General features: G+C 36.1%; 1 protein-coding gene across 1 annotated transcript in view; it reads right to left on the bottom strand.

The window, feature by feature from the left end:
- ERp44 (Endoplasmic reticulum protein 44) overlaps positions 1 to 22,621 on the bottom strand; it is a 72,317-nt gene that overhangs the window by 15,063 nt on the left and 34,633 nt on the right. Inside the window, exons 3-6 of the mRNA XM_069817182.1 lie at positions 13,028 to 13,183; positions 11,113 to 11,297; positions 7,962 to 8,077; positions 3,662 to 3,957 (exon numbers count right to left, since the gene is read on the bottom strand). Of these exons, the coding sequence (XP_069673283.1) occupies positions 3,662 to 3,957; positions 7,962 to 8,077; positions 11,113 to 11,297; positions 13,028 to 13,183 (753 nt within the window). The remainder of the gene's footprint in view (positions 1 to 3,661; positions 3,958 to 7,961; positions 8,078 to 11,112; positions 11,298 to 13,027; positions 13,184 to 22,621) is intronic.

The following is a 22,621-nucleotide window of genomic DNA, read 5'->3' as shown; positions in this document are numbered from 1 at the left end:
CGCAAAGGGAAACGCTCCGGATTTGAAGGTTCTGACGAATAATAATTTGGTTTTCATACAAACCTATTTTCAAACTCTGTCTGAAACTATTACACGTTTAGAAAAGTCAGAGCAAGAGATGCAGGAAGCCCTCAAATTAATTTAGAAAATGATGCAGAGAATTAATGAGACATCAAATACACAGGGTATTGAACGTGTAAAACAGAAGTGTAAATCAATTTTATATAAAAATAACGGATATGGAACATTGTGTAATATAAACAGCAAATTAGTGGACATAGAGTCACCCGAGAATAAAGGACTGTCCTTAGAGACTGCAATGATGTTAGGTTTTTTCGTTTTGCTCCTATCACGTCATGCGATGTAGAGCACAGCTTTTCACAATACAAACTGTGTTTGGCAGATAGCCGAAAAAGATTTACATTTGAGACACTGAGAATGTATCTTGTAGTACATTGTAATTCGGTACTGTAACTGCACTTCCTAAAGACGACCAATAGGATAAATGAAGAAATTAAAATTGCTACATGTTTATTTCCACCATTAACACTGTGTATAATTAAACACAAATGTTTATAAAAGACAGGAGAATAAATGCTTTTCACATTCTTTTGACACTGTCATTGTGTAATGTATATTTACTTTCAGAATGTACATATGTGTGTGTTTCCCCATACTACCGTACTCTATTCTAAACAGCAACGTTGTTACCTCAGCACATCTCTACCTTTCACTACCTGCAGCGAGTCAACAACTTATAGTACATGCACAGTAAACTTATCATATCGGGTCCAAAGTCTCGAAGCCTGGTCATGACTCATCACTGATAATAACAGATTCCAGAAAAGTGACGCGATTCTCAAGGATCTTTCCAGAAATGTGAGACGATTCTCAAGAATCTGACAAAGAATGGCATGCATCATGTATTCGAGGACTATGTGCATTCAAGTAGAAGGGGACTATTTTGAAAAAAGATCATCTAAACATTGAAATATAGTAATAAACATCTGTGAAAAAAATGAGTCTCAGTCTTTTTTTAGTAGGTCTTGTAGTTCTAGATATTCACCCTTCTAACAATTTGCTGTTAGGCATATTTTGATTTGCATGAGTTTATTCCCTTCGAAGGCAAGCACTATATTCTTGACTAATTAAATATTCATTGTATAATTTCTGGCTATTTTATGTAGATTAAATAATGATAATTGTAGGTCATCTTCAGAGTTTGCAAGTAATATCTAGTCAGCATATAAAACAGTGTATAATAATAATAATAATAATAATAATAATAATAATAATAATAATTACTGTAAAGAGTTAGACATAGGCCTAAAATGCTCCGTCCTCGTAATAGGTACAATATGACTACAGACACCATGAATTATGTAACTAAAGATAATTAAAAGGCATGAAAATATCGCAATCGTGATAAACGCAATAAAAATAAGAAGCATGCCTTTTACTCTTTTTCCAGTTTTCTTTACATTTCATCACAAGACCGCAACCCTTTGTAACTAGTTTCATTACTACGAAGTAATGCTAAGAATAAGATATTACAGCGATAAAGTGTATTTTCAGCAAAATATGAGCCATTTCGAAGTAAGCATAATCTTTTTTAATTTCAATCTGAATAAAGTTTTCTGACTTTATTTCGTTGTTTAGGACACGGCTGGGAATTGATTTTTGTGTCCGGCATACTGTGAACTGTGCATGTGCAATACTGATCTTTGCTTTCTTCTGCTACAGAGCAACAACTCTGATATTCTCTGACATGGACATGATTCCTAGGCAAAGTGAAGGGAGACACCAGCTGTTTGTAATATTTTGATTGTTGAAAATCATGGGAACTAAAAGTGATAATGCTTTTTTCTTTCTCCTGAAAAAAATCTGTCTAAATGCACATAGTGGATTTTGGAGGTGCAACGACGCTATCTCTCTGTATTACAGAAAGTAATTAATGTGAATAAAAATTATAATGGTAACTCTTTAAAAATGTACTACTTACGCACATTTGGGCTAGAGACTTGATTTCCTCACATTATCCTGGATAACAAACTTTCAGTCACCAACACATCTTATCACTGCTAGTAAAACGCAACAAAATGTAATCCAAGTTTACTTACTTACAAATGGCTTTTAAGGAACCCGAAGGCTCATTGCCGCCCTCACATAAGCCCGCCAGCGGTCCCTATCCTGTGCAAGATTAATCCAGTCTCTATCATCATACCCCACCTCCAAGTTTATAATATATTTACTTACTTACTTACTGGCTTTTAAGGAACCCGGAGGTTCATTGCCGCCCTCACATAAGCCCGCCATTGGTCCCTATCCTGAGCAAGATTAATCCAGTCTCTACCATTATATCCTTTATCCATTTTAATATTATCTTCCCATCTACGTCTCGGCCTCCCCAAAGGTCTTTTTCCCTCCGGCCTCCCAACTAACACTCTATATGCATTTCTGGATTCGCCCATTCGTGCTACATGTCCCGCCCATCTCAAACGTCTGGATTTTATGTTCCTAATTATGTCAGGTGAAGTATACAATGCGTGCAGCTCTGCGTTGTGTAACTTTCTCCAGTCTCCTGTAACTTCATCCCTCTTAGCCCCAAATATTTTCCTAAGAACCTTATTCTCAAACACCCTTAATCTCTGTTCCTCTCTCAAAGTGAGAGTCCAAGTTTCACAACCATACAGAACAACCGGTACTATAACTGTTTTATAAATTCTAACTTCTGTCCTTATACTGCTTGTTTGAGGCTTGAAAGTAATGTAATTTTCCCTAAGATAGATAAATTATGATGCAGTATAAACCTAGAGGACATCGTCGACCAGGAAGACCTTTAAGAAGACTGCTAGATGGGGCCGAAACAGGTCTACAGAGGCCTAATTCGTGAAGGATGATGATGATGATGATGATGACGATAAATTCTAAGTTTCAGACTTTTTGACAGAAGACTAGATGACAAAAGCTTCTCAACCGAATAATAACAGGCATTTCCCATATTTATTCTGCATTTAATTTCCTCCCGAGTATCATTTATATTTGTTACTGTTGCTCCAAGATATTTGAATTTTTCCACCTCTTCGAAAGATAAATCTCCAATTTTTATAGTTCCATTTCGTACAATATTCTGGTCACGAGACATAATCATATACTTAGTCTTTTCGGGATTTACTTCCAACCCTATCGCTTTACTTGCTTCAACTAGAATTTCCGCGTTTTCCCTAATCGTTTGTGGATTTTCTCCTAACATATTCACGTCATCCGCATAGACAAGAAGCTGATGTAACCCGTTCAATTCCAAACCCTGTGTTATCCTGAACTTTCCTAATGGCATATTCTAGAGCGAAGTTAAAAAGTAAAGGTGATAGTGCATCTCCCTGCTTTAGCCCGCAGTGAATTGGAAAATCATCAGATAGAAAATGGCCTATACAGACTCTGCTATAAATTTCACTAAGACACATTTTAATTAATCGAACTAGTTTCTTGGGAATATCAAATTCAATAAGAAATCTATGAATAACTGATGTACTGTACCCTTATACTCCCATTTTTACAAGTCGAAAACTAACTTAAGTGTAACATGTACAGTATATAAGACAAACAGAAAATAGTAAAAACACAAATTTACACGAAATTTGCTGAACAAGTGAATACTTACGTTTCTCTGAGAGAAGTTCGTTGATAACAACATCGTTGAACTTCTTGACACTCTCGTTGTCGTCTGGCTTGTGGAATAGAATAAGGAATGGGAGTCCCTCTTCAGTTAATTCCTCAGCATTTTCAAACGTGATCTCCCTGACTAGAGGCACACACTTTTCAGACACCCAGACGTTCAGCTCATCATAAACATTTAGATTGCCCATGAACGTCTCGTCTTGTTCATTGGAACGAGCCTTGTCTGCACGGAATACTACAATAGGCTGGCCAGGTGGGTGCATCTGTGCACTTGCAGCTCTGGTGCAATATAACATTACATATAAGAAGCAAAACACACAAAAGATTGTTACACCATATACTACAGTAACTGTCTAAAGAGTGTCTGATAAGTCCCGCATTATAGGCAATATCATAAAATTTGTAGTGTGTGGAGTTGGCTCAATGAGAACTTCAGTAATCGGTGAATAGGACGCAGAGGACCCAGAGAATGGTCTCCAAGGTCGCCAGACTTATATCCCCTTGACTTTGCCTTATGGGGTTATCTGAAGGAAAAGTGTAAGTGAAGATTCGTGATCTACTACATCTACGAACATGGATCGAGGAAAAGTGTCGTGAAACCATCACTGATATGTTACACTGCATTCTCAGTAGCATGAAGTGTCGCCTCCAGACATGTTATGAACTTGGAGGCGCTCATATCGAGCACATATTATAATTTACCCTATGATGCGGGACTTGTCGAACACCCTGTATATTCTAGATTTGCGAAGCGTTAGATCAAAGGTCGTAAAAAGTTTGATATGTGAATCTAAGTCTATTATTTAGCTACAGAATAAAGAGGAATTCTGATCTTTACTACTTGGAGGAGGACTAACTGCATTTTGAGACATCATAATGTCCAGCAACTATCAAGTAAATACACTGTATCCCAAAGGTCAAGGTGGAGTTTCAGAGGATTATAATTTTTGAATGACTAGAGACAGAAATGTAATATTGGTGCCAGATGAAAATAAAACTCTCAAAGTTTTTCGTCTGTAAGTTTGAGACACTGAAGGAAACAGAAGATGGTAACAATCGAACAAATGCAATAATTTTCATAATTAATTAGGGTCTATACAAGATGGATTTTATTTTTTATTTTATTGGGTTATTTTATGACGCTGCATCAACATCTCTGGTTATTTAGCGTCTGAATGAAATGAAGGTGATAATGTCGGTGAAATGAGTCAGGGGTCCAGCACCGAAAGTTACCTGCATTTGCTCGTATTGGGTTGAGGGAAAACGTCGGAAAAAACCTCAACCAGGTAACATGCCCCGACTGGGATTCGAACCCGGGCCACCTGGTTTCACGGCCAGACGCGCTGACTGTTACTCCACAGGTGTGGACTACAAGATGGATGTCCAAACAAAAAGTGCAATGTGTTATGTAGCAAGAAAAATTTGAATCTGTGACTCATGTACGATGTGAATTTCGTCGCATGTTTAACGAAAACCACCATACGAGAATAACATTCGTAGTTGGGATAGACAGTTAAAAAAGACTGGAAGCATATTGGAAAAAACTGTACTTGAAGACCATCGACAAATGATGAAACAGAAGAAGCCATCCGAAATGCATTTGTTCAGAGTTCAATGAAATCAGTTCATAAATGTGCCCGACAATTAGAACTTCAGAAAACAGTTCATAGAGCTTTAAAGAAACATCTTCATATGACTCTTATAAACTTCAATTGTTACATGCACTTCATCCAGATGAATATCACAAAAGATATGAGTTTGCTGTGGATATGCTTAATGAAAATGACGACGACAAACAGTCCAGATTCAAATTTTGCCAGTCACAAAACACATTGCACTTTTCTTTGGACATCCATCTTGTTTAATTAATAGTAAGAATGAAAATTATTGCATTTGTAATTCTGCCGGAACCTCAGAAAATAAAAAACGAATAAGTGTCAAAAACGCATATGTAAGTGAGAAACATATAAAATAAGTTTTGCTGTACTTAAAATTCTTTCCCTGCAAACAGGTTGCAAAGCATAAACTTATATATGCAATTTCCTTGTCGAGATTAAGAAAGAAAGGGAATTCAACCTTCCTATCCCTCTTATGCACTTACATGATACAGATGCGGTATATTTTTCTAATTTCTTTTATTGGTGTACTTTTATGGAATAAAATAACAGAAGTGCATGTACAAATAATAGATGGGATTTTTGTAAAATAAAAAGTTGATAATTATCAGTATTTATCGAAAAAAAATTGAAGATACTGTAAGAGATATGTTCACCTACACTGCTAGTAATTGATAAGTTAAGACATCTGACAGCTGGAATGCTTTGTGATATGGAACACACAGTTACGTAATTGTAGAGACTATGATAGACCATGTCTACGTCTGCTTTTTTATGTCTCACTTCTTTTGTTTCTTACTACGTAAACTAAAAATTTTCTAACACACCACTAACAAAAGATATTGTGATAAAGCGCGTGCGCGCACACGCACGCATGCACACACAGCTAACATTTACACATTTATACTTATTTTGATGTTTTATATTTGAAGTACAAGAACAACAGAGTAAATGAGAGCATGGCAAAGAAGTGAGGCATATGAGACTAATGAGTAATACAGAGTGTTCTGTGATATTTTAGCTCAGCTGAGTTAGAAATGAGTCATGCTCTGGCAACGTGGTAACTGCCAGGGTTAAAGCATACCAACTGCCAGGCTACAGATAGTGTGACTCTAAACTTGCTGTGATAAGACACATTTCTGTTGTTTGCTAAGTGTGTTGATCAGTAGAATAAGAAATTCAGAAGAGAATAACGAATGTTTATTATTTACACATTTGCAAAGTAAGAATTGTGGAGAAGAGTAACAAAAAAGTTTCATAAGAAGTATCCAAATTTCCCGGTGCCCAATAATTCATAAAGTAGAAAGAAAATATCGCATTACTACAATTTTTTTAGAAGTGATTATGAACCTCTAGTAAAGCAAAGAATTAATAACAAAAAATAATTACACAGTTGAATGTATACACAAATGTACAATAGTATTTTTATGTAATTCTACAATAGGAAACAGTTATCTACAAAGACCAAACTAGTCACAGCAAGCAATACTGTTAAACACGAAAGTGAGAGTGAAGTGTGAGCACAGAGAGGTGCATTTCAACAAAATAAATTCGATTAACTCGCCAGCTAGAAAATATGGTAGCCAAGAATTGTCACAAAAAGAATATTGCAACTTGCTCTTAAGGAACATACACCCAGAAAGTCGTAAGTGGACTTTGTTATAACACTGTTATTTCATATGAAAGAACCCACAATCACATTTCAAAACATAACTGTGTACTGAAGTAGAGAATAAAACTGTATGTGGTAACCTAATACATGTCTTTTTTTTTTTTATTTGGATATTTTAGACTACAGAAACTATTCAGAGCCAATGGCAGTGAGACATGATTGCAATGGAGCTATGGTGAAACGAAAACAGCAAGAAACCAAAATGCAATGAGAAAACCTGCCCCAAAATATCTCAGCCAGGAATTGAACCCCAGTTTCTACAACAAGGATCACGCAATGACGAAGTCATTATTTACTAAATAAACATATTACCAAACTGGATATCAAATACTATGCAAAATAAGGCAAGGTGAGATAAGATATTGTATGAATGAATGCATTGTGATCCATTGATCTCGTCCTCAAGGACAAAGCACGAAATACTGGCTTCAAAGGAGAGTGGGTTGGGTAAATCCCAAAAATCGTTTTGGACGTTATAATAAATGAAGATCCTCTAATTTTCATTGACCTGAGTAGCTAAAAATTTCAAATTTTGTATTTTTTTTTCTCCAGTAACAAAAATCTTTCTATAAAGAGTGCCTGCAATTGTTATTGAATTGAATTGAATTTACGGGAGGGGGACATTATGGCCCAGCACTCTAGTTCGCCCCCCATAATGTACTGAAGGCAATGTCTATGGTTGCAAGAAGAACTACAACTTCGGCATGTTGCTCATAGTTTGGGATGCTTGGCTGATTGACGCAAAGTCAAATATTCACCATTTGATTTCTAGAATGTAGTGGAAATTCCCAGTACTGAAGATGTGACACAGAATAGGTTACATTTTAATATAACTTACTGCACTAACTGAAGTAATTACACCAATAGACAATAGTAAACTAATTTCTCCTATGTTCCAGTACTTCCAATTAGTATTCACAAGACAATTAGCTGAAACAATATCAATAAACAAAAATAATAAACATACTCTATAGAAATATGAAAATAATACTCACCCAAAGCCAACAAAAAACTGACAATCTTCCTTGAGATTTGTCGCAACTCTCCTGAAAATGTTATATTCTGGTACATCCTTCCGGTCAAAGTATCCTATAACTGTTCTTTTTTTGTCCTAGAAAATATCAGAGACATGTAAGCTATGAAACTACACAAAAAATAAAAAAAAACATTCATTCATTCACTTACTCATTTACTTATTTACTAACTCGGTCACTTATTTATTTATTTACTATTTACTTACTTAGTTACTCAGTAATTACTTCCTCATTTACTTACTTAGTTACAATACTTATTTACTTACTTATTCATTTACTAATTACTTACTCACTCACTCACTCATTTATTCACTTACTTCAAATAAACCCACTATTTTATTTGTAAGAAAGACGAAAAATGGCATAACTGGAACATGCCGATTTGACCTCAACCATGTTCATAATGAATTTTTTTTTTTTTTTTTTTTTGTTGGTTATTTAACGACGCTGCATCAACTACTAGGTTATTTAATGTAGATGAGATTGGTGATAGCGAGATGATATTTGGCGAGATAAGGCCGAGGATTCGCCATAGATTACCTTGCATTCACATTACAGATGGGGAAAACCTCGGAAAAAACCCAACCAGGTAATCAGTCCAAGCGGGGATTGAACCGGCGCCCAAACGCAACTTCAGACCGGCAGGCAAGCACCTTAACCGACTGAGCCCCGCCGGTGGCTTTCATAATGAATAATGATTATATTTACTATGTACAATTTCTGTTTGAATAACTCATAGATAGGCCTACAGAATATGAACAAGATCCGTTCAATAGCTAAGGAAAAATAGCTATACACAAAAGACAATAGACTAAAAATGACTCTTTCTGTACAAAAGATGCTGAAAAGGTGTATTTTCGTGAAAATTTGAAATCTACCTTTCTGCAGCATTAAAATACTTTTATCTTCATAATTCATATAGTGACAAAATAAAACTGAAATAAAATAGAAATAAGCGACGAAGGAGGGTGAGAAATATGAAAAGCAGTAGAAGCAACGAGATACAGATAAGGAACTCTGATCAGAACATAAACATACTAGCCGCATACTAGCCATAACAATACATAAGACATCTCGTATTCATCATCATACACAATCTCGCTCTCGCGCTTGTGGAATACCCTACCTAGTGACATCAGAGACTGTCGGAATTTAGTAGCGTTCAAAAGCAAACTTATTAAGCATTTTCTTACTGCATAGAGTAGATTTAATTTTTACTTGATTAATAAAAAAGAAATGTTTCTCTCTTCTTAACTTTGACAATAAACTGTCTAGCTTTTATTAATCAGTTAATCTTTTAGTACTTTGATTTTATTATATTTGTAAATTTAATATTAATTGTAATTATAATTATAATTGTATTCTTAATATTGTAGTTGTAATCCCCTCGTAGAGGGGAAGAGAAGGCCTGATGGTCTTATTTCCACCAGGTTAAATAAATAAATAAATAAATAAATAAATAAATAAATAAATAAATAAATAAATAAATATTTACAAGTGTGGCTTATTCCCGTATGAGCAAATAAATTACATCCTCCTGTTAAGTGACTGAACCTTTCTTTCTGCCTTCACAAATTCAACTTCCCTGTTCAAGGTCTGACTTATGGCCTGTTTACTTTGAGTACAATAGCAACACAGATGGTTCTACTTGTGTGCTGTTTTTATTCATTAGTGATAAAATAGTATATTTGCAGATAGCAAACAAAAGGCTTAGTTTCTTTTTATGGAAGCTCCACTCTTGGTTATTACAGAACTCGAAGCAGTGGCATATTATACTTAAATACTACGAAAACTGTAACATTTCCAATGCAAAGTGATGGCTTTCTGAGAAAGACGACAAAACTATCAGAATTAAGCTTTTGGGTATTCCACCTTATCTTGGAACTTGAATTTCCAATGTTTCGGAACTACATACAGGTTCTGAAAATACCAATTCACCCAAGAAAAAGTGCAGTCACACTCTTTCGTCTAACAACGGGGCAAGATTTACTGGTGATACATCTCTTCCGTTTTGAGATAATGAAGACAACATTCTGCAAATTGTGTAACTCTAATATAGAGATGGACCAACATCACTTTTGAGTATGTCCTGGCTTACAGTCACTCACAGAATTGGAACACTTTTGAGAAGCCAGGAAGATATTTTTTGTATAAAATTGTTTCTTAATGTTTGTTCACTTGTTTTCTTTGGAGGTTAATGATTCTATAATCAATTTACCAGCCATTAGATAAAAAAAGAGGAAGAAATGGAAGGAAAAAAAAAAAAAGGAAAGAGAGGAAAGAGGGGAAAGAAAGGGAAGCCGGAAGAGAAGAAAAGGGAGAGAGATGAGAACGAGCAGAGAGGAGAGGAGAGGAGAGGAGAGGGAAGAGAAGAGAAGAGAAGAGAAGAGAAGAGAAGAGAAGAGAAGAGAAGAGAAGAGAAGAGAAGAGAAGAGAAGAGAAGAGAAGAGAAGAGAAGAGAAGAGAAGAGAAGAGAGGGGCGAAGAGGGGAAAGAAGAAAGAAGAGGAGAGGAGAGTGGTGAGAGTAGAGGAGAGTAGAGCAGGGGAAGGGAGGGAGGGGCAAAGAGGAGAGGAGAAGAGAGAGGGCTGGGGACAGGAGAGGGTACAGGAGAGAGAAGAGGGATAGGAGAGAGTACAGAGAGGCGAGAAGTAAAGAGATAATGGAAGAAAGAAAGTAGTGAAGAGAGGAGAGAAGTGAAGAGAGAAGACAAGAGAATAATGAAGAGAACAGATAAAAACAGAAGAGAAATGAAAACACAGAAGTAAAGAGAAGATAGAAGTGAAGAGCCAAGAAGAGAAGAAAAGTGAAGTGGAGTGGTGAGGAGAAGAGGAGGGGAAAGGGGTAGAGGAGAGGAGATGTGAGAGGAAAGGCGAGAAGAGAGCAAAAGAGAGGAGAAAGGGAAAGATAAAGGGGCAAAATAAATTATATAGACTAAGAGCAATTAAAAGGAAAAAGGAGAAGAAAGGGAAAAGGGTGAACAAAAGACCAGAAAGTTTCTTCCTATATAGGCTATTTAGCGATTACTAGCTGGATACTAAAGACCTTCAAATCGCCTCATTATGATGACAATGAGCACTATTAACTACAAAGTAACATCTCAGGTGTACTTACATCAAGATCTTTTAACTCTTTCAAGTCTTGAAATTCTTTAATAGGATCTGCAAGTTGTTTCTGGATGAATGACAAAAAGGCTTCGGAAGATCTCTGTCCTCTATACTCTCTCTTTGTAGGCTGACCATTCCGAATTACTTTTAGTGTAGGATATTTCGTTATGTGAAATCTAGTGGCAACTGAATCTGTGTAAATAAAAAAAAACGTTAGAGAACCACATAATATACACCATTAAGCGATAAGAAATATCTCAAGGTTAGTACAGATAAAGCACGCTCTGACAGGAAACAAATAGTTTTGTCAATATCCTGGGGCAACATACTGATTGCTGCACTCCGAAATCTGTGCCACAGGTGGGACTGATTGCTGTTTGTATTTTGTATTGTATGATAAGCGTGACTACACAATATTATTATGATTACGAAATCTCAACTTACGAATTAAAATTAACATGTGAAATTAATTGTGTGTGAATTCCAACTGCTTGAAATATGATGTTACACAAAAGGGAATTTTAAAAACGTTTTTTAGTGCAACAACTTCCATAGTAAAGTTTCATATTTACCGTAAATTTTACTATTTCAATGTAAAGAATTCTGTACAAGAGAATAAATTTGCATTTTATACCATTCCAACCTCAGAAGTTTCACATAAAAATAAATCGAATGTACATAACCTAGTATATTGTTCAGTACTACAAGTAGTATGATTTAAATATTTCACACAACTTGCGATGCAATTCTTATCTGAATCAGTTGAAAATTTCAGAGAATGTTGTAAGAAGTACAAAGATTAAAATTTGGTTTTGGTTTCTATGTAAAATTAGTTTTAGTATAAATTTTAATAGGTTAACTCACAATAACGTTTTCTTTTAAATAATAAAAGTGTAAGTAAACATTTCTGGATCACGTAAAACATACATAAAACATTAAAACCGCACAGTAAGTTTTCTTTATATAGGTCTATCGTACATGTGAAATGTAGTCCTGGAAAATTTTAGCTTAATCAGACAAAATTGTCATGTAGGTCTTATGTAACTTTTTATATACGGTAGATAGGTAATAATTCTGTGGGCAGTGCTTTGGCATAAGCTGGTATGTACAATTTTGGCAAAAAATATTTGTTTGTATGATGAAAGATGAGTGGAACGGAGAAAAATTCTCTCCAGCACTGGGATCTGAACCGGGTTTTCAGCTCTACGTGCTCTATCCACTAAGCCACACCGGATTCCCATCTTTGTGTTCTTGTGTTTATGTTGTATTCTTCTGTTTTTTGTGGTTTTGTTTTGTCTTACGTATTATGTTGTCTATTATGTTGGGGTTGTATCCGTTTTCTTGTGCTATGTATTTGATTGTGTTTAGTTCTTCTTTGTAATCCTGTTGGTTCATTGGTATGTTGAGTAGTCTGTGTGCCATTGTTCGAAATGCAGCTTGTTTGTGTTGTGTGGGGTGGTTGGATGTGTTGTGTATGTGTGTTGTTGTGGGTTTTCTGTATACTTTGAATGTGTGTTTGTTGTCTACTTTTGTTATTGTGATGTCTAGAAAATTTATGGATTTGTTGTTTTCAATTTCTAATGTGTAGTGTAGCTTTGGGTGTATTTTGTTTATGTGTTGATGTAGGTTTTGGATCTGTCTTTTGTTTCCTTTGTATAGTATTAATATGTCATCTATGTATCTGTGTCAATATATGATGTTGTCTGCGTGTTTGTTGTTGTCTTTGTTTAGTATGTATGTCTGTTCTATGTGGTGTAAGAATATTTCTGCTAGTATGCTGGAAATGGGTGATCCCATTATAACTACCTCTTAAGTAATCCATTACAAATATTACACATCAACAATTCAGGTATCAGAATAAAATTCATATTAAGTTACTTAAAACTAATTGTCTTCATTTAAGATACAGGAGGTATCCATACTTTCTCTATCACAGTCTACTTTTCCCATGACAACCTGGCCGGCCTCTGGAAATTCTGCTGCAACTTTATCCGCTGCTTCATCGAAGATTGGTGCCAGCATATTACTAAATCTGCACCAGTCTGCGTAGAAGTTAATAAGAACCAATTCATGTGAAGCTGCAATGGAACAAAGAAAAGTAAATTATATTGGGACTACAATAAAAAAGTAATTAATTAAACATCTGTATTGTTGCTCACATGATATTAAATATTCGCAGATATTTCACGGCATAAATGTATCTGCAAAATATCAGTCATTTAAACGGACATAATAACAAAGTATTTCTCTGTATTATACCTAATCTATTTTACATATGGGCTATTCCATCTCAAATCGAACGAAATATAGAGAAAATTGACCTTGAAATTTTTAAATATAATGAAACTTTTTCTGTCCCTTGACAACTGTGTTACAATGCTTTGTGCAAAGTTTGAGGCATCAGAACTTCATAGTGTTTAAATTTAAAATATTTAAATTTATCGTATTTTCATAAAATTAGCAACTTCAAACTGTTGTGGCTCCAAAACCCTTTCACCCAATGATCAAAATCATGGTTTATTTTGATGCTGAGAAATTCAAGTTTATATTGACATGTAAACAGTTTTTCTTACTTTTTATGGAAATTGAGAAATTTAGATTTTTCTTCATTAAGACTCCTTTGACCACGAAGAAATATTTTTAAAATATATGGTTAGATTCCGCATTGAAAGTACAAATAAACACACATTTTTTACTGGTGCACCGTTGATAAAGTATTGAAAATATCAAATAAAGAAAATAAATAATACGCGCATGAAGTAACCAGCTGACTGTGAGGCGGGAGCTAGCCGAAACAAGCAAGGCCAGGAGACAAACATGTGATGTTTCGTCTAGTAGCGCATAGCTGGGCTAGCTTTATCACAAATTTCCATAAACACAGGAGTAAAATGACGCCCAACGCTCGCTTATCTTCAGCTCTCGACCAGTGCGTGCGGTACTGCGCCGTTCAAGTCTAGGCGTGTGAAAATAATTTATTTAATACCCTCGAAACTTATTGCAGAGCCACTAATCAAACAATGCCGAATCCCTCTTAATAATGCAAGGTTTTTTCTTAATATTTTTTACATTTTTACAAATTGGCAAAAAGCCTAAAAGTAAGTAAAATCAGATTATCTCTCTCTCTGTATACAATAAAAATAAGGATTACTTCTTAACATAACCTACCAAATGTCAGCTTCAAAATGAGCTCCCGTTCAATGTTCTGCAGTAAACAGTTCCAGAATTCTGAGCGCTGAAAGAGGCTTGTTTTTATAAAATACGCTAAATTTGTCGCTCAGTAGTACGAAAACCGTTTGACTTTCGATAGTGTATTTTTTAAAAGGACTCTCCTCAGCACCTTGTATAAATAAGGTAAAAATTAGAGTATTAAGAAAAGGTTTTTTACTGATCGATTTCATTTGGAATAGCCCATACAGTAACTCCGTGCTGCAAACAAAGGCTCGATAAAATTAGCTAAGTCGTTATCTAAAATGTGCTAAAAAGTGACAGAATATCATATGAATAGACGAAAAATAATAGCTACACGATAATCATCGAAAATGACTGTATTATTGTACACATACAGTAGGCCTACACGCATGACAAAAAATGTGGACTAAAATTGCTCGTACAATACTGAAATGCGAAATGAACTACCCAAAATAGCGGACCTATGGCAAGCGGTAGCAGAATAAAATTCTACTACATTCTAGAAAAATCATAAAGAATATAAATGAAACAGACTCAGAAAGTTTCTTGTGTATACAAAATGCAGAACAAATTATGTTATAAAATGTCCCTCTGTCCACTGCTCTAATATTTTTCATAACTTTCAGAGCACAAGAATCAGTCAATGATCGTTCAGGCTTCAATTTCGTCATTTTTCTTATCAATAGGAAACCGAGACAGTTTGCTATTTATGACAGTGTAAAATAACTACTCTCCCACACGCAATTCACTGTTAAGCAAGACAAACAAGTCGACATTTCAATAATTTCTGGTGTAGCTATAATGCTGTCAGAGTTGTATCTATTATTAACTTTTATAAGCAGAGTTGTACCAGTACATAAAGTAAATATTAAAACGTGCTCTTTCCTTTAAAAATAGTTACATGATGACTGTTTGCAACGAATAGCTAGAATTTCCATCCAGAGCTAAACCATTAGCTAGAATTAGCTATAAGACAGCCAAATTGACAACACTGCTAACCCCATCACGTAATATTTACATCACTTATGGTACTAATATTCCAATAATTTTTTTTTAGTGTACCTGTATATATTTTGTCTTAATTTTGTTTCAATTATTTTTTTATTTTTTTAGTTGGTTATTTAACGACGCTGTATCAACTACGAGATTATTTAGCGTCGATGAGATTGGAGATAGCGAGATGGTATTTGGCGAGATGAGGCCGAGAATTCGCAACAGATTACCTGGCATTCACCTTACAGTTGGGGAAAACCTCGTAAAAGACCCAACCAGGTAATCAGTCCAAGCGGGGAACGAACCCGCGCCCCAGCGCAACTTCAGACCGGCAGGCAAGCGCCTTAACCGACTGAGCCACGCCGGTGACTCAATAAATTTTAACTGGAAAGATTTTTACAGCTAACACGACTGCGAAATTTGGGTCCAGCACAAAATCATTTAATAAGTCTGTAATAATTTAACACTTTCCCTCCATGGCTTCTCACTTGTAATAAAGACTCAGTGATGCGCTGATGTACGAATAACGCCTATAGCAGCCATTAGACTTAAACTTGAATTTATCTAAAAAGTACTTTCGTTTACGAGGTTGTGATTAAATATCTTAAGTATACCGTACAGTAGATGAGGAGGCGAGACCTGGCATGTGAGCTGTGAGAGAGTGGAAAGAATGAGCTATCAGAAAGAGAATTTGTTTCATGTTTCTACCAACACGAAAGTTCATCTCAGACTAAAACCTATTTTCCCCCCTCCATATCTACTGGTGATATAGCCACGGCACATGATATGGTGACAGCATAAGTCTTGCCTCCTCTACTGTACCATAGACCACTCCTGAAACTTAAAAATTGTTAATACAATTCCTGAAAATCAGGATGGATTTAGAAAAGGGCATTGTATATTTACAATAACTCAACTACTAGAAAAACATAGGTAGAGAATTTAATATATCTGTGGGATTTATAGATTACGAAAAAGCATTTGATATGGTTAATATAACTAAATTATTGCTTAATTGTAAATTGCTAAGGTATTCTAGGACTGCAATTATTTTGCACAAATAATCATAATCATCGTTATAGATTAGGCCTGTGAAGCATGCGCCGTCTCAACAATAAAAATAATTAATGCAGTGAATTTTCAGTCTTCTCATAGACCGTCCAACACCTCGGTTTCCCTCCCGTTTTAATTTATAGGCCTATATTATGTAGATAAACGAGTCTGCTCTATCTTAAGCACATGGGCATGCTATCTCTTTATGTACGGCAGTGGCAAAAGAAAAAACCGGACCGACTCTTGTAGCTGATTTCAGAGCCTTGTTCACTCCAGAGCACGATAAATTGGTGACTAAGACTTTCGTGGTTCAAATCCTGGCTGGGAAGGAAACTTTTTTTTTTTGTTACTTATTCAAATTTATTCCCAATACTGTTCGATTACAGCGATATTTTACTACTTAATTAACTTATTATTCCCTGAACATGAATTTTACCAGCTTATTTTCTAATGGCTTTCGAAATGGGCTACGTCAGCAGTCGAAACTACAACAATTTCAATAGATCACTAGCTATCTTGAAATGTGGGAGTGGCATGCGCAGTGGCTCTGAAATCAGCTACAAGAATCGGCCCGGTTTTTTTTTTGCCACTACTGTACTTAGTTATTGTTCGATGACATATTTCCGAATATCTTCATTTCGTTTCTTACCGAGAAAATTATAGCTCACAATAGGTCTCAAAATTCCATTTTGGCGTATCTGTTATTTTCTTTTACTGTGCGGTCTGTGCGGTTACATTCCATGTTCCTGATCCATAGATTAGTGAAGGTACATAAAATTTTTAACTGCAATGAATTTAACGCGACTTAGTTCATAACGACTCCTCTTCCTCGTGGCTATAATATTTTATCTGGACGCATGTAATATTTAACTTAACGTAAGTAACAGCGACTGAGTCTTAACGATACAACTAGACAACGTCGCTTAAGCGCGAATGGCTCATATTATTCTGGACAGCTAAAAAGCCGCGCCCTCCATGAATTAAGTCACATGAAAAGAGTAAGGTATCAACTCTTAACCTGTTAAATAATGTGTTAAATTTAATTTCCAAGCTTCTCTCGTTAAAGGGCTGCCACATGGACGAAGTGTTACAAACAACTTGAAAATTTATAACAAAATAACAAAGGTCTAATATAAAAATACAATAATAATTATAGCTTTAATATATTATGTATAAAAGAATCTATAAAAAGTAACAGAAATTAAAGAGTAAGATTTACTTTTACACAAAAATATTAGAATTTATTATTACTGTCAAAGAAATTATTTCTTTTGCAAACTTATCGGAAATAGATTCCTTAGGCGTAGCAATCGCAATATCTAAGAGATATTTCTGTAGTTCTTGTGAAGCCCAAAATGCACCAAAAATTTGGGTATAATTCCTAGTGTCCCAATCACTAAGTCAACAACATTTATACTAATTGTATTTGGTTTTGTAACACGTGACAGTGCATATTCAAGCTCGGACGGGCTGAAGCACACGGCGGGCAGATTGCACTGCGCGCGGGTCAACTTTCTTCCCCTACTCGAACGCATCGAAAGAGAGCTAGCAGTGCAAAGGTTGTCCAGCCATACGTTAAGTAGAGCAGCGATGCATAGAACAAGGAGAAGACATACTTTCAATATGTGGAAAACATTGCATTATTAAGAAATGAAGTATTCAGAGACACTAAATGGAAACGATTCAACACAAATTAAAGCTCTTTTGTCGACCCCAGTCCGCATCCAGGAAATTTTCCTCTACAGTTGCAGCTAAAATTAATCTTTCACATACTCCACTGTTCAAATGTCGTATAATGACAAGGACTTCCTTAGCTTTTACAATTACTTAACTATGAACTGTGTCCAAGGATTCGTAAATTTGCAGCGAAAATGAGTAGCTATATTACACATACATACATACATACATACATACATACATACATACATACATACATACAGTCGACCTGGTTGGCGACTTGGTATAGCGCTGGCCTTCTATGCCCTAGGTTGCGAGTTCGATCCCGGGCCAGGTCGATGGCATTTAAGTGTGCTTAAATGCGACAGGATCATGTCAGTAGATTTACTGGCATGTACAAGGGGATCCAGGAAATAACGACCGTTTTGTTGTAATAATTAAAAAAATATATTTATTTGAAAAAACAAAGTCTGTTACATAACTGAAGCTTCCTTTACTTCTCTACATAATCACCACCTACATTTAAACATTTGTCGTATCTGTTCACTAGCTTTAGAATTCCCGTGTTATACTCCTCTGCCGCCAGTTCATTAAGCCAGGTGTTCACTGTCTTCTTCAACTCTTCATCACTTCCAAAACGCGTACCACCCAGAAAGTCTTTCAGCTTAGTGAAAAGGTGAAAATCGCTAGGAGCAAGGTCTGGACTATAGGGCGGATGATCAAAGATTTCCCAACCGAATTGATCCAGCAATTCTCGAGTTGAAGCAGCAGTGTGCGGGCGGGCGTTGTCGTGAAGAAGCACAATTCCTCTCGAAAGCATTCCTCGCCTCTTGTTTTGGATGGCTCGCCGCAGTTTTCGTAAAGTCTCACAATAACGATTTGCATTGATCGTAGTGCCTTTTGGCATGAAATCCAGCAAAACAACATCTTTGCGATCCCAAAAGACAGTAGCCATGACTTTTTGTGTTGAGAGAGTCTGTTTGAATTTTCTCGGTTTCTTGGGTGATGAGGGATGATGCCACTGACGTGATTGGCGCTTGGTCTCTGGGGTGTTGTGAGACACCCAGGTCTCATCACCAGTCACAATTTGATCAAGAAAGACGTCTCCATCTGTGTGATATCGCATCAAGAATGTCAATGCTGAGGCCATTCTCTGAGTTTTGTGTTGGTCACTCAGTTGCCGTGGAACCCATCGTGCACAGATTTTGTGGTAGCCAAGATGTTGCGACAAAATTTCACCAAGCAAAGAACGAGAAATGTCAGGAAAGGCAATATGCAATTCGTCGAGTGATGTGCGCCTGTCTTACAAGATTCTGTCGTTCACTTTAGTCTTCAGGTCTTCTGTGATGAGTGATGGGCGTCCGGGTCGAGTTTCATCGTGGACATTTGTTCGCCCATTGTTGAACATTTCGCACCATTTTCTCACATTTCTTTCATTCATTACAGTATCACCATACACTTCTTTTAATTGCCGGTAAATTTCTGCAGGTTTCAAATGTCGGCCATTCAAAAATCGAATCACACTCCTCACCTCACAGTCGGCGGGATTATCAATCACGTCGTTCATTTTGAAGTAACACAAAATGCACAATGGCGACTTGTTGCAACCAGTACTCACAACATTATGAGAACATATGTTAAGGAAGCCAGCTGACCTTCAAACAAGGAAGGGGAGTCAGCTGCGCGGCGGGTATGCGCGAACGGTCGTTATTTCCTGGATCCCCCTCGTATATATATATATATATATATATATATATATAGATACATACATACATACCGGTAGGTTTTCATAAACCTAACAAAGTCAAGGTTAAAGGCCAAGAAGCTATTCGATCACGATAAGCATCCTAATGCTTAGATTTTCTTCTTTAAATAGCATTTTGCTAGACGTATTAACGTAGTGTGAGGCGGAAATCAAAGAAGAGATTTTGGCGAAATTTTATTTTATAAGGTTTATTTGCCTATATATATAGGCCTACGATTTTAAATAACCAACAATTTTTTTGCTGTGAAATAATTTATTGTTACTGCATCTCGACTTCATAACGTTAATTTTGTTGATCCTTGTCTTTTGGTCGCTCTTATTTAATACACTGCAGGCAGGGTACACGCGGAATAATCGAAGCTCGTTAGCGTGCTGTTTCGTATGCATCCCTGCAGTAAGGCTCATAGAGTATACTGTATGTTTTTCTTCTCGGAGTCCACCTCTTCCGGCTGTCCTTCGTGAGACTCAAAGCAGACAGCAGCATCCTATTAGCTGTTGGCATTTAGCGAGTTCAGTATCTACACCAACAATGAGCTTATAATTACGAGACTGCAACCAAAGCAATTTAATAGGATCACTAAATTTTTTTCTTAATGACATTGATAATTTGAGGTCATATGGAATTTAATTTAAAGAGAGCTCTTTGTATGTTATCTTCTGTATAGCTTTTGTACGTTATCTTCTGTATAGCCTGTATCGCCAAACGTTAATGAAGTATTGAGCAGTGTATTCATTATCGACAATAAAATTTAAAAGTCAGTTGCCGTTGCTAGTTCTACCAACATCGCCAATACATTATAAAATAGTTGTAGGGGCGATAGAACATCCCTGTCCTACTACCCTCGACACCAGACAAAAGTGAGTATAGAATACTGCTGTGTCTGATGTAAGTTTCGTTAAGCTTCAGAGTTCCGAACTGTAACACCTTCTATATGTCAATGAAAAATGAAATGATTGCAAAAAACATTGGGAAATTAAACCAGCAAGAGGAAAGGAGAACGGACGCGCAGAATAATTTCAATTTATCGGTTAGAAGACTGTAAAATTCACGATTTAAATTGCCTGTTCATGTCACGCCATATATTATCAACCTTGACGTAAAATGACGGACAGTTTTATGTAATAACAGCAGCCAGCAGCAGTATTGTGTAATCGAAACTTCCGTGAAATGTGAAAAGCCGATTTCCGTGTACCTGGAACATTAGAACCATAGACTTACTAAATAACCGCGATCAGAACAGACGCAAGGAACAAAGAAAAATCGTAATGAGTCATTCCAACGGGGTTACTACAGGCCGACAGTTGGTCACACTTAAGAACTTACAGTAAGATATCTCTGTGTAACCGGACTTAAAACTGATAAGTTTCTCTTCACTAGCGACAAAATGTAATTGTACAAAGTGTCCAAGAATAAATGCTAGAGGCAATGATGACATAGGCCTATAGCATTCATCTAAATAAATAAAAACAATAAAGGTGATTAATTCTAAATTAACAGATGTTATTTTACTAGATAATACACAATAGGTCTCAGAATTTGACCCTCTCGTATATATATTTTTAATGTTTTTTTTACAAAGTTTTTTTCAACTGCTATGGTTATATAGCGTCTGAATGATATGACGGTGGTAATGCCAGCGAAATGAGTTTAGGGTCCAACGCCAAGATTTACCCAGCATTTGCTCTTATTGGGTTGAGGGATAACCCCGGAAAAAAACCTCAACCAGTAATTTGTCACAACCGGGATTTGAGCCCAGGGTCACTCGTTTCATGGTTAGACGTACTAACCATTACTCCACAGCGGTGGACCTCCTCTCGTATAGATGCAATCTTTATTTTAAGAAAGACAGTATGCAAGGCACTGAAGTTAAAAAAAAAATGTTTAATTAACGACGCTCGCAACTGCCGAGGTTACAGCGTCGCCGGTGTGCTGGAATTTTGTCTCGCAGTTCTTTTATATGCCACTAAATCTAGTGACACTTAAATGCCATCGACCTGGGCCGGGATCGAACCCTCAACCTCGGGCACAGAAGGCCAGCGCTATGCTAACTGCGCCACCCAGGGCGACAATGTTATACAGAATGTTCCATAATTCCTATTACAAACTTATAAGGGTTGCAGAAGGGACTAAGTAGATACAGTTTTGATTGGGAACTCATGTCCGGAAATGTATCGTTTCGATGCAAAATAAGTTTGAAGATCGATTCGATTTAAAATCTCCCGCTTCACGGTACGCAAACAAAATGGGCTGAGGGCAACTTCTGGAGTTCCCTAATAATCGTGTGTCTTCTGTTTACAATCAGTTGTGGTTCAGTCATTGAGCAGTATTGAACGAGACAGACGATATCAGGGGACCTTTTTTTTATACTTTTATCAGATATTTAAGTTCTAATAAGTCTTGTTATGGTACCAGCGAATAGGGATTATAAAGAATGGACACTGAGCGAAATTTCCTGTGTTTTGTTTCTCTGTGCGCCAGCGTTTAGTTCCACTTTCAAGCGCTAGCATACGCTAAGATAATAATTGAGAATAGAGTTGAGACAGAGGATCCAAACATCGCCTACCTTATTGCATAATCCAGTAACGCTTTGCTTCAAATAAATTCAAGTTAACGGCTTTTCCTTATTTCTCAGTGACAAACTAGTTGTAATAATATTTTATATTTCAGATATAATAAATTATATTATAAAATAATATAATACATTATAAAATTAAGTATCGAATTCGTTTAATATTTGTATATAATATAATATAGGTATATGGTTTTACTTCTCGTAAGAGTTTTGTTTTTCTATTTTCAGCGCTATCAAATCATTACATAATTTATTTGTTGTTGGGG

This window comes from Periplaneta americana, chromosome 17, assembly GCF_040183065.1.
Source record: "Periplaneta americana isolate PAMFEO1 chromosome 17, P.americana_PAMFEO1_priV1, whole genome shotgun sequence".
In the NCBI taxonomy this organism is placed as follows: Eukaryota; Metazoa; Arthropoda; class Insecta; order Blattodea; family Blattidae; genus Periplaneta; species Periplaneta americana.
Note: the sequence above shows the minus strand (reverse complement) of the source record. Positions and strands in the feature narration are given on the sequence as shown.